The sequence below is a fragment of the Ascaphus truei genome, chromosome 4 (assembly GCF_040206685.1).
Source record: "Ascaphus truei isolate aAscTru1 chromosome 4, aAscTru1.hap1, whole genome shotgun sequence".
Classification (NCBI taxonomy): Eukaryota; Metazoa; Chordata; class Amphibia; order Anura; family Ascaphidae; genus Ascaphus; species Ascaphus truei.
Genome location: NC_134486.1, coordinates 129,999,755 through 130,013,332, shown reverse-complemented (window position 1 = coordinate 130,013,332; position 13,578 = coordinate 129,999,755). Strand labels below are relative to the sequence as shown.

The following is a 13,578-nucleotide window of genomic DNA, read 5'->3' as shown; positions in this document are numbered from 1 at the left end:
GGAGGCTTTGAAAACTGCAGAGATCTGCAAGGCTAGAATCAAAGCCAGAAACGGATTCCTTACAGTAATAATGTATTACCATTGGATTAGAAAGGTAACATGAAAGGGCAATATGTATGTATTTATATTATACAGTATTTTATATATATATATATATATATATAATATATATATATACAGTTGCTATTGCCACCATTTATAACATTTGAAACATAGTGTAACGCTATACTGCCCACAGACCTGGCCAGTCCCCAGTACTGAGGTGGGTAAGGGTATAACACGCATCCATAGCAGTGAGGGCGTGCCCGGAGTGTGGTAGGGTGCGTTGCCAGGACTGGTGAGAAAGGGTTAGCCAGATACTTGCCGAGTCCGGGACGCCAGAGGTCCGAGTAGTGAGGTCCAGAAGCCGTAGGTCAAGGACAGGAGAGAACAGCGTAGAGGGGTAGAGAGGTACACGTAGTCAAACGGAAGCCGAGATCAAGTCCAAAGGTAGCACACAGGGGAAGGAACTGGAGCGAGAGCTGAAACACACAAGAGAGCCAGGCATAGAACTCTGTACAGCAAGAGCCACAAGAAACTTTGCAGAGCAAGGAAGGAGAGGGCAGACTGGGGTAATATATGTGGGTGGACCAATAGGAGGAAGAGGTGGAGCGGGGGGGTGCCCGAGCAGGCCCAGGGATAGGCTCAGGTGCCTAGAGGGGGAGCCAGCCAGGTGAGTGGAGGAGATTGCCCTGATGTCCTGCAGCAGGTGGGAGGCGGAGCCAGTCATGCGGGAGGACGGCCAAGAGGATCGGGTGTGCGTGCGCCCTGTAAGGTTGCTGCGCGCGTACCCCAGCAGCGTGCGGGTGGGGATGGCGTGTGGCGCAAGGGAGAGGAGCGGCGCCCGACTGGAACAGGTAAGGAGCCAACGGGGAGGGCGCACGGTGTGTGCGGTGATGCAGGGAGCCGGAGCAGCGGGGACCTGCCGTAGGGAGCGTGTACCCCAATCCCTTACAGTACCCCACTTGAGGATCGGACTCTGGACGATCCTCCCAAGGTTTGTGAGGAAACTTCCGGTGGAACCGATTAAGTAGAGCTGAAGTGTGGATGTGGTGGTGAGGTACCCACGAACGTTCCTCTGGTCCGTACCCCTTCCAGTGAACGAGGAAGTGAAGTTTGCCTCTAGAGAATCGAGAGTCGAGAATATATTGTACCTCAAATTCTTGTTGCCCCTGTACAATGACCGGATTGGGTCTGCGAGGATGGTCCAGAAAGTGTGCATTCTGTAAAAAAGGTTTTAGGAGGGACATGTGGAAGACTGTGGGTATCTTCATGGCAGGGGGCAGCAAAAGCCGATAAGCAACCGGGTTGATCTGCTCGAGGATCTTGAAAGGGCCCAAGAATCTAGGCACCAGCTTCTGAGGAGTCTTAAGTTTGATATTCCTGGAGGAAAGCCAGACTCTGTCCCCTGGCTTATACTCCGGTGCCAACTGACGGCGCCGATCTGCTTGAGTCTTCTGCTTTCGGACGCCCCCCTGCAATGCCTTTTGGATCTTATTCCAAGAATCTTCTAGATTAGAAATTTGAACATCAGCTGCAGGCACTCCTGAAGGGACGGATGAGAGGGGAAGGCGACTGGGGTGGAACCCATAATTAACGAAGAACGGCGACTCTTGCATAGACTCATTCCTCAGCGAATTAATCGCAAACTCAGCCCAGGGAAATAGGTCCACCCAGTTGTCTTGAGATTCGGAGACGAAACATCTGAGATACTGCTCCAGGGTCTGGTTCATTGTCTCCTTTTGGCCGTTGGTCTGTGGGTGATAGCCCGAGGAGAAGAGGAGGGAAATGCAAAGTCTCTGAGAAAACGCTCGCCAAAATTTAGAGATGAATTGTGTGCCCCAGTCCGAGATAATAGCGAGAGGAATGCCGTGTAACCTGAATATCTCTTTAGAAAACACGTCGGCCAATGTGGCCGAATTGGGAAGACCTTTGAGGGGTATAAAATGTGCCTGCTTAGAAAATGTATCCACTACTACGAGGATCGTATTCATCCATTTGGAGGGTGGGAGTTCCATTATGAAATCCATAGATATAATCTTCCAAGGGCGTTCGGGGATGGGGAGTGGCAGAAGAAGGCCCGATGGTTTGTGTCGGGTGGACTTACTCTGTGCGCATACCGGACAAGCTTTCGTGAAGTCCTGAATGTCCTTGCTCATCTTTGGTCACCAAAAGGTACGTTTGATAATGTCCATCGTCCTTTTAAAACCAGGGTGACCAGCGAACTGAATGAATGCCCCCAATCCAGGATTTTGTGGCGAAATCGTGAGGCGGCATACAGACATCCTTCTGGTACCTTTACTCTCTCGGGAATGTGGGCCTGGGCTTCTGTGATCTTATCCAGGATGTCAAACGTATTAGCAGAAATTATGCAATTCGAAGGTAAGATGGTTTCCGTAACCTCTTCGGATCTCTCTTCTGTAATTTTAATACCATAAAAGGTGTTTTAACATTAAGAATGGTTTAATGACTTTCAGGCATTTTAATATGACCATGGGATATTTATTTAGCCTTATTAAGTAATAATGTATTACCATTGGATTAGAAAGGTAACATGAAAGGGCAATATGTATGTATTTATATTATACAGTATTTTATATATATATATATATATATATATATATATATATATATATATATATATATATATATAATATATATATATACAGTTGCTATTGCCACCATTTATAACATTTGAAACATAGTGTAACGCTATACTGCCCACAGACCTGGCCAGTCCCCAGTACTGAGGTGGGTAAGGGTATAACACGCATCCATAGCAGTGAGGGCGTGCCCGGAGTGTGGTAGGGTGCGTTGCCAGGACTGGTGAGAAAGGGTTAGCCAGATACTTGCCGAGTCCGGGACGCCAGAGGTCCGAGTAGTGAGGTCCAGAAGCCGTAGGTCAAGGACAGGAGAGAACAGCGTAGAGGGGTAGAGAGGTACACGTAGTCAAACGGAAGCCGAGATCAAGTCCAAAGGTAGCACACAGGGGAAGGAACTGGAGCGAGAGCTGAAACACACAAGAGAGCCAGGCATAGAACTCTGTACAGCAAGAGCCACAAGAAACTTTGCAGAGCAAGGAAGGAGAGGGCAGACTGGGGTAATATATGTGGGTGGACCAATAGGAGGAAGAGGTGGAGCGGGGGGGTGCCCGAGCAGGCCCAGGGATAGATTCAGGTGCCTAGAGGGGGAGCCAGCCAGGTGAGTGGAGGAGATTGCCCTGATGTCCTGCAGCAGGTGGGAGGCGGAGCCAGTCATGCGGGAGGACGGCCAAGAGGATCGGGTGTGCGTGCGCCCTGTAAGGTTGCTGCGCGCGTACCCCAGCAGCGTGCGGGTGGGGATGGCGTGTGGCGCAAGGGAGAGGAGCGGCGCCCGACTGGAACAGGTAAGGAGCCAACGGGGAGGGCGCACGGTGTGTGCGGTGATGCAGGGAGCCGGAGCAGCGGGGACCTGCCGTAGGGAGCGTGTACCCCAATCCCTTACAGTACCCCACTTGAGGATCGGACTCTGGACGATCCTCCCAAGGTTTGTGAGGAAACTTCCGGTGGAACCGATTAAGTAGAGCTGGAGTGTGGATGTGGTGGTGAGGTACCCACGAACGTTCCTCTGGTCCGTACCCCTTCCAGTGAACGAGGAAGTGAAGTTTGCCTCTAGAGAATCGAGAGTCGAGAATATATTGTACCTCAAATTCTTGTTGCCCCTGTACAATGACCGGATTGGGTCTGCGAGGATGGTCCAGAAAGTGTGCATTCTGTAAAAAAGGTTTTAGGAGGGACATGTGGAAGACTGTGGGTATCTTCATGGCAGGGGGCAGCAAAAGCCGATAAGCAACCGGGTTGATCTGCTCGAGGATCTTGAAAGGGCCCAAGAATCTAGGCACCAGCTTCTGAGGAGTCTTAAGTTTGATATTCCTGGAGGAAAGCCAGACTCTGTCCCCTGGCTTATACTCCGGTGCCAACTGACGGCGCCGATCTGCTTGAGTCTTCTGCTTTCGGACGCCCCCCTGCAATGCCTTTTGGATCTTATTCCAAGAATCTTCTAGATTAGAAATTTGAACATCAGCTGCAGGCACTCCTGAAGGGACGGATGAGAGGGGAAGGCGACTGGGGTGGAACCCATAATTAACGAAGAACGGCGACTCTTGCATAGACTCATTCCTCAGCGAATTAATCGCAAACTCAGCCCAGGGAAATAGGTCCACCCAGTTGTCTTGAGATTCGGAGACGAAACATCTGAGATACTGCTCCAGGGTCTGGTTCATTGTCTCCTTTTGGCCGTTGGTCTGTGGGTGATAGCCCGAGGAGAAGAGGAGGGAAATGCAAAGTCTCTGAGAAAACGCTCGCCAAAATTTAGAGATGAATTGTGTGCCCCAGTCCGAGATAATAGCGAGAGGAATGCCGTGTAACCTGAATATCTCTTTAGAAAACACGTCGGCCAATGTGGCCGAATTGGGAAGACCTTTGAGGGGTATAAAATGTGCCTGCTTAGAAAATGTATCCACTACTACGAGGATCGTATTCATCCATTTGGAGGGTGGGAGTTCCATTATGAAATCCATAGATATAATCTTCCAAGGGCGTTCGGGGATGGGGAGTGGCAGAAGAAGGCCCGATGGTTTGTGTCGGGTGGACTTACTCTGTGCGCATACCGGACAAGCTTTCGTGAAGTCCTGAATGTCCTTGCTCATCTTTGGTCACCAAAAGGTACGTTTGATAATGTCCAGCGTCCTTTTAAAACCAGGGTGACCAGCGAACTGAATGAATGCCCCCAATCCAGGATTTTGTGGCGAAATCGTGAGGCGGCATACAGACATCCTTCTGGTACCTTTACTCTCCCGGGAATGTGGGCCTGGGCTTCTGTGATCTTATCCAGGATGTCAAACGTATTAGCAGAAATTATGCAATTCGAAGGTAAGATGGTTTCCGTAACCTCTTCGGATCTCTCTTCTGTAGAGAACTGACGTGAAAGTGCGTCGGCCTTGATATTCTTAGTGCCCGGAATGTACGAGATCGTATAGTTCAACCGGGAGAAAAAAAGTGCCAACATGCTTGGCGGATCCCAGGCGACGGGCCCCCTCGATGCACAATAAATTTTTATGGTCGTGACGATGGCTACCGGCTCCTTGGTATCCCTAAGGAGGTGTCTCCATTCTTGTAAGGCTAGCTTGATTGTAAGGAGTTCCCTGTTCCCGATGTCGTAATTTTTCTCGGACGAAGAAAATTTCCTAGAGAAGAAGCCACAAGGGTGGATCTTGTCTTGAGGAGTGAACCTTTGAGATAGTACTGCCCCTGCTCCAACATTGGAGGCATCGACCTCAAGGGTAAAGGGAAGAGACGTGTCTGGGTGACGGAGGATGGGGGCGGAGACGAAGGCTCTCTTGAGGAACTCGAACACCTTGGTGGCCTCAGGGGACCATAACGACGGGTCGGACCCTTTTTTGGTAAGGGCGGTAATGGGAAGGACAGTAGTGGAAAAGTTGCGGATAAATTTCCGATAGTAGTTAGAGAAACCGAGGAAGCGCTGGATCGCTTTTAGGGAATTCAGTAACGGCCTTTCCAGAATAGCCCTCAACTTCTCTGGATCCATAGTGAAGCCCTTATCGGAAATTATATAGCCCAGGAAGGCTGTGGAAGATTGGTGGAAGAGGCATTTCTCCATCTTAGCGTAGAGGTTGTTTGCGCGGAGCCAAGAAAGAACCACCCCGGTGTGGTGAATATGCTCCTCTAGGTTTTTTGGAGAAAATAAGGATGTCATCTCAGTACACTATGACGAAGATATCCAGAATGTCCCGAAAGATTTCGTTCATAAATTCTTGAAATACGGCCGGGACATTGCAGAGGCCAAACGGCATCATGAGATCTTCATAATGGCCACTGCGTGTGTTTAACGCGGTCTTCCACTCATCGCCCTCCCGTATTAAGATTAAATTGTACTCTCCTCTCAGATCAAGTTTGGAGAAAAGAGAGGCTCCTTGCAGTCGATCAAAAAGTTCCGAGATTCAAGGAAGGGGGTACCGGTTTTTAACAGTAATTTTGTTGAGCCCCCGGAAATCGATACTTGTCTTAATGAGCCATCTTTTTTCTTCACAAAAAAGAACCCCGTCCCGGCAGGAGAAGTAGAATTCCGGATAAACCCTCTCCTGAGGTTTTCCTGGATGTAGGTAGACATGTCCTCGGTCTCAGGCACGGAAAGGGGATATGATTTGGACTTGGGGAGTGTGGCTCCAGGAATTAATTCTATGGGGCAGTCGAACGAGCGAGGAGGCAGCAGGACCTCAGCCTGGGTCTTGTTAAAGATGTCCTTGAAATCATGGTAAACCTCTGGAAGCGTGGAGGGAGGCGGAACGGATGTCCCTAGGCCGGCGAGTGTGGTTACGGAGGATATTCCAGCATCCATCACTGAAGGGCCCCACTGGATCGGTGACTTGCCCGTCCAATCCACACACGGATTGTGAATCTGGAGCCAGGGTAATCCCAGAATGACCTGGACTGTAGGTGAGTGAAAGATGTCGAAGACCATGACCTCGGTGTGGCCATCCGCGGTGGAAAGTGTGAGGGGGACAGACTTCAAAGTGATGAACGCTGGTAGGAGGGGACGGCCATTAATAGCCTCGAGGCCGATGGGTACTATCTTCTTGATTAAAGGAATCCGGTTGTTGAGTGAGTAGTCGTGATCCAGAAAATTGCCACCAGACCCGGAGTCGATAAACGCTGCGGCCGACATCCGGACGTTGGGACCCTCGAGGATTATAGGCAACAGAATTCTCTTCGGAAGTTCTTCAGGCAGAGGGGGGCAAGGAGAGATGGTACACAGGGAGAGCCCCACAAACCTCACTGGGTGTTCTCGTTTCCCGGTCTGTGGCGGCAGTGACATACTTGGTGATCCAGGGAACCGCAGTAAAAGCAGAGACCCTCGTTTCTGCGGCGAGTTCTTTCAGCGGACCAGAGCTGTTGACTGCCAATTTGCATTGGCTCGGGGGCATCCAATGCCGGAAGGACCAGGGGAGGAGGTCTAGGAGAGACTGCAGTGGGCAACACGAAGCGGGGCCTCTGACGATCCTGGCGTCTCTCCTGGAGGCGTTGGTCCACCCGGATGCTGAAGGCGATGAGATCCTCCAGCGAAGAGGGACGATCATGAGCTGCCAGGTCATCTTTGAGCGATTCGACCAAGCCCTGCCAGTACACCGCGGAAATGGCTTCATCGTTCCACCGAGTCTCCGTGGCGGTTGTGCGGAACTCCACCGCGTATCTTGCCGCCGACCAGCAGCCCTGGGAAAGATGAAACAAGGATGAAGCAGGGGTATCAAAGACCTGCTGGAACTCTTGCCGGAATCAAGGAAAATCTTGGGTTATTTCAGGTCTGAGTTCCCAGAGAGGCAAGGCCCAAGCTAGAGCGTCACCCGTCAGCAGGGCGTAGATATAGGCCACCTTGGAGCGGCCCGTGGGGAACCGGGATGCAGACATCTCGGACTGGACATTGCATTGGTTTAAGAATCCCCGGCAAGTGAGTGGATTTCCGGTGTACCGGTTAGGTGGGGTAATGCGTGGTTCCGAAGCGCCCAAAGGTACCTGAGCAGGGGAGGAGGCGCTGCCGGTTGATCCCGAAGGGAGAGGTTAGAAAGCTGCTGTGCCACGGAGGTTACTTGGTCACTCAGGAATTGCCAGTGCTCCATGATCACAACTTGGCCCACCTCAGGGGGATCTGCATTTGGTGGGCTCTGCATAATGTAACGCTGTACTGCCCGCAGACCTGGCCAGTCCCCTGTACTGAGGTGGGTAAGGGTATAACACGCACCAACAGCAGTGAGGGTGTGCCAGGAGTGTGGTAGGGTGCATTGCCAGGACTGGTGAGAAAGGGTTAGCCAGATAATTGCCGAGTCCGGGGCGCCAGAGGTCCGAGTAGTGAGGTCCAGAAGCCGTAAGTCGAGGACAGAAGAGAAAACCGTAGTAGAGTCCAAAGCCGGGTCCAGGGGGTAGAGAGGTACACGTAGTCAAACAGAAGCCGAGATCAAGTCCAAAGGTAGCACACGGGGGGAAGGAACTGGACTGAGAGCTGAAAAACACAAGAGAGCAAGGCATAGAACTCCGTACAGCAAGAGCCACAGGAAACTATGCAGAGCAAGGAAGGAGAGGGCAGACTGGGGTAATATACGTGGGTGGACCAATAGGAGGAAGAGGTGGAGCGGGGGTGTGCCCAAGCAGGCCCAGGGATAGGCTCAGGTGACTAGAGGGGGAGCCTGCAAGGCTAGTGGAGGAGATTGCCCTGATATCCTGCGGCAGGTGGGAGGCAGAGCCAGGCGTGAGGAAGGACGGCCAAGAGGATTGGGTGCGCGCGCGCCCTGTAAGGTTCCCGCGAGCGTGCCCAAACAGCGTGCGGGTGGGGACGGCGTGTGCTGCAGGGGAGAGGAGCAGCGCCCGACCGGAATGGGTAAGGAGCCGGCAGGGAAAGCGCACGGCGTGTGCCGTGAGGCAGGGAGCCAGAGCAGCGGGGACCCGTGTAGGGAGCGTGTCCCATGATCCCTTACACATAGTCAATTACATAAGTTCTAAAATGTCATACCCAAAAATGACAAAAAACAATTTTCTGAATGAGTGTATTTATTAAATATTGAAATAGATAAATTGAAGTGGTAAGTCAAACCCAACTTACCCATTATATATTATTCTTATAACTGATGACTGAACCATGGATGCTCAAGAATTTGGTGTGAACAGTTGGCCTTTCATTAGGATTTATGCTGAGCATAGACGAGATTATGTCTCTGCATGAATCACTGAGTGCTGGTGAGGATGGAAATTCGAGTGGCTGATTCTGGAATTGTAAGAGCTTTGTGAGGTCAGTGTCATCAAATGGCATGTAACCGGTGACCATGAGGTATAGCATGACACCTAAACTCCATATATCTGCTTTCATTGCGTCATATGATTTCCCTTGGAGAATTTCAGGGGCTGCATAAGCAGGAGATCCACAAAAGGTTGCACTTAGAGTATCGCCATTTAAAGAAACAGCAAACCCAAAGTCAGACAGTTTTGGTATGTTGTCTGATGTCATCAAGATATTTTCACATTTCAGATCTCTGTGGGCTACACCCTGGCCATGACAGCATTTCAGAGCCTCTACAATCTGCTTAAATATGGGCAAGTTTTCATTTTCTGAAATTTGGTCTTTTGAATCAATCTTATCAAAAAGGTCACACTGGGCTTTTTCCATAACAAGAAAGACCTTCCCATCAGACGATTCCATGATTTCGAAAACTTCGGTTATATTTGGGTGGTAGCATTGAGTCAATATAGACAGCTCCCTTGGAAGGAATTTACTTACGTAATCCGGTGAACATTTAGACTTGTCAATGATTTTTATGGCAACTGTCATGGAAAGTTTTTGGGAAAAGGCCTCTCTCACTGTTGAATAAGTACCTTTTCCTAAAATCTTCCCAAGCTCATAACCATATTTGTTAAGAAGCAATTGGTACTCCATTTCTTTCTGTAGACTGTTTGTTGTTGTGTTTAACTACATCTGGTTGGCGTCCTTGATATATAGACCATAAATGGAAACAGGACGTTCTGTTCCTGTTACTGTCCTGTACAAAATGTTCCTAAGTGAACAAACTGTTCAAGAACAACCAAATATGGAAAATTACATAAGGCCCTCATGACTTTGAAACCTTATATAGACAACATACAAATGTGTAATACTTACACCGTAGACTGTCATAGAACACCTTAAAATTTTAGGGGAGATACATTACAAAAGCACTTTTATCAAATAGTTTGTTTGTAGATTATATTTATATAATATCCAATAGCTATAATATGTATTGTAAGAACTTATATAATCTCTCTCTATATTATTAAATGTATATAAATATATATATATGTGTGCATATATTATGTGATTAGAACATGTACAGCATGTACATTATGTATGTATGTAATGTGACAGAAACCAGGGGATGGTAATAAATTCCGTATATAGGGCTCCCAGGATACTAGACAGTTTCTATCCTGTTTGGCCTGGGAGTGCAGCCTTATAATACATACACTCCATCCCACAGTTTGGCAAGCGCTGGAACTGAGGGATGAGAGATCCAAACCAGAGTTTGTCTGCTGCCTGATTTCTGTCACCTGTCATGCTAATTAGGAATCAGGTATGAAAGACTGATTTCCTGTTTGCTCTGGTCTCCCCACAAGAGCCAGGAGGCTGGAAGGCTGCTGAACTACAGAGGGGAGAAGCCTCTTCCCCAAACAGGTTCAATCTTTCTGTTCATTTGTGTAAGACTGCAAAAGTACCATGTTTTGATGTTGGAAGTGGAAAAGCCACTTCCAACCCTGAGTCAGGGATATCTAAGTTAAGTTATCGCTCAGGTGAGCAGCTTTTGTTTTGATCTGTTTTCTGTTGTATGCACTGTGGCAGTCTCAGTGCCTGGGACTGAATAAACCAGGCATAGCCTGTTTAAAGGAACAGTACGTGACGCCTCATCATTTAACCTACCCTAAAAGACCGTGTTCTAAACAGTCCCGGACAAACGACGGAGCCCCGGAGTAAGCCGTTTGTCACATATGGTGGAGAATGCGGGCAGAGCACTAGGGGGTCTGCGGGTTGAAGAACTTTGAAAAAAAAAAAAAAAAAAGTTTTTTTCATCCTCTGCAAACAAGATGGAAGACGTGGTGGGTGCGCTGGTACGCAATGTCGCTGCCCAGAAAGACGCGAATGAAACCCAGCAACAGCTGTTAATAGCCCAGCAAGAAACTAATGCAAACCAGCAGCAGACGAATGCAGCCCATCAACAGCTGCTAATAGCCCAGCAAGAGATTAATGCCAACCAGCAACAGGCGAATGCAAACCAGCAACAGACGAATGAAGCCCTGCAAAACGCGAATGCAAACCAGCAAGAGACAAACCGCTTGCTGAGAGAGGAGCAACAGCGGTTCGCTCAGGGCTTACAGCAGGAACTCGAGATCCTGAGGGGGACTATCAGTAACCTTCCACTGGCAGCGGCAGCCCCAGTTCCGAAAATGACCAGGGCAAGCCACTACCTTCAGAAGATGGGACCCACGGATGATGTGGAAGCCTATCTTCTCACGTTTGAACGCACGGCACAGAGAGAGGGATGGCCAGAAGCTGAGTGGGCTGGTCTAATCGCACCCTTCCTAAGCGGCGAACCCCAGAAGGCTTACTTTGATCTAGAGCCAGCCGAAGCTAACGTCTATGCAAAATTGAAGTTCGAGATCCTCGCCCGCCTCGGCGTAACCACGGCTGTTCGCGCCCAAAGGTTTCACGCATGGTCCTTCACGATGGATAAAGCCACCCGAAGCCAGATGTATGACCTCATCCACCTCGCCCGGAAGTGGCTACAACCCGAGATCAACTCAGCCAGCCACATCGTAGAACGGTTGGTCATGGACCAGTTCTTGAGGAAACTTCCCTCTGCCTTACGCCGTTGGGTCAGTCGGAGTGACCCCCACAATGCGGATGAGCTTGTGGCCCTCGTAGAAAGGTACAATGCAGCAGAAGAGCACCCGCAACCCACAGTCGTGGAGCAACCCCACTACCCGAGGTTCCAGGACTCTTCCAGAGACGGTAAAAGGGTACCGGGGTTAAGGGGCGCTGAAGAGCGGCGACCACCTTCACGCAGCACCAGCAACAGTGGTTCGCACACTAAGGGCAATAGCCAACATGGGGAGCCGGGAAAAGGCTCTAAGTGGGACACAGACTATGTACCTAAATGTGTAAATTGTCATGAGAGGGGCCACACAGCAAAAATCTGCCCACTAAATTATGAGCCCATGCAATGCAACAGCGTGGAACCTTATTCGCTGTTGTCCCAATGTATGGGCCCTAGCCCAGAGGACCCCTTGAATAACCATCTGTGGGCATTTGTAAAGGTTAATGGTAAGAGGGTTCGGGCACTTCTTGACTCTGGGAGCATGGTCACACTAGTGTCCGAATACCTCTTGCCCATTAAGAAGAAACAGGGAAACAGTTCACAAAGAGTGGCAATTTGTTGTATACATGGGGATAATCATGAATATTCCACTGTTGATGTTTTTTTTGAAACAGAGTTTGGTTCTTTAGATTTCAAGGTGGGTATTGTACCCAAACTGGCACATGATGTGTTAATAGGGACCGACTTTCCCCATTTTCTAAAAATGTGGTCCCCCGCTCAGAATAGCGCCCAGAGTTCAATAGCGGACCATAACGAAGTATTAGAAGAAACAAATCCTTTCCCTTTTTCAGAAATGGAGGTTGACGAGGGCCCAAATAAGAAGGGGGAAAAGGAGGAGTGCTGTAAAATTCCCTTCCCCATCACTACTTTGGTAGGGAATACCCCAAATCAAGATGTTGAGCAGACACTTACCACCCCAGAACCGGATAAGACCCTCGCTGACCTAGAGGTCAGTCCTGGGAGTTTTAAGAAGGCCCAGTGGGAGGACCCCACATTAGCGGTAGCAAGGGGAAATATACGGGACCAGAATAGTACTCCTGGCCAACCAGATAGGTCACTTGCTTACCCCTACTTCAAGGTAGAGAACGACCTAGTATATCGGGTTGATAAAAGGAAATCAGTTACAACTAAACAATTGTTGGTACCACGGACATTCCGTAACGTAGTATTACACCTCGCACATAGTCATCCATTGGGGGGACACCTAGGGGTGGAAAAGACAAAAGAAAAGGTTCTCCGAAGCTTCTATTGGCCTGGGGTTCTGGCAGAAATTACGAATTATTGTTCCTCATGCCCAGAATGTCAGATCACCGCCCCGTTCAAGGCGTACCGCAGCCCATTGGTACCCCTTCCCATAATAGAGGTACCATTTGACCGGATTGCTATGGATCTAGTAGGACCCCTAATAAAGTCTGCTAGGGGACATCAGCATATATTGGTAATATTAGATTATGCCACCCGATATCCGGAGGCAGTTCCCCTACGTAGCACCTCAGCTAAAAACATAGCAAAAGAGTTAGTAGTTCTGTTTTCCCGGGTCGGGATTCCTAAAGAGATTCTATCTGACCAGGGAACACCATTTATGTCCCAAGTAACGAAAGAGCTATGTAAACTCCTAAAAATCAAGCATCTCAGAACCTCAGTCTATCATCCACAAACAGATGGTTTAGTGGAAAGGTTCAATAAAACCTTAAAGAGCATGTTACGGCGGGCGGTTGATAAAGATGGGAAAAACTGGGATTGTTTGTTACCGTACCTGTTATTTGCCATTAGGGAAGTTCCCCAATCATCCACAGGCTTCTCCCCGTTTGAACTATTGTATGGCCGACACCCAAGGGGCTTACTGGATATAGCCAAAGAGACTTGGGAACACGAGGTTACCCCTTACAGAAGTGTAATAGAGCATGTTGCCCAGATGCAGGACCGCATTGCTGCAGTCCTACCCATAGTGAGGGAACACATGGAGAAAGCTCAAGAAGCACAGAGGAATACATATAATAAGGGTGCTAGGGTCAGAATTTTTTCTCCAGGTGATAGGGTACTAGTTCTGGTTCCCACCGTGGAGAGTAAATTCCTTGCTAAATGGCATGGGC

At 49.2% G+C, this 13,578-nt stretch overlaps 1 protein-coding gene across 1 annotated transcript; it reads right to left on the bottom strand.

The window, feature by feature from the left end:
• Window positions 1-8,691: 8,691 nt before the first annotated feature.
• On the bottom strand, window positions 8,692-9,516 carry LOC142492321 (testis-specific serine/threonine-protein kinase 3-like). The gene has a single exon (XM_075594974.1). It carries the CDS (start codon window positions 9,514-9,516, stop codon window positions 8,692-8,694), a length of 825 nt encoding a protein of 274 aa, XP_075451089.1.
• Window positions 9,517-13,578: the final 4,062 nt, after the last annotated feature.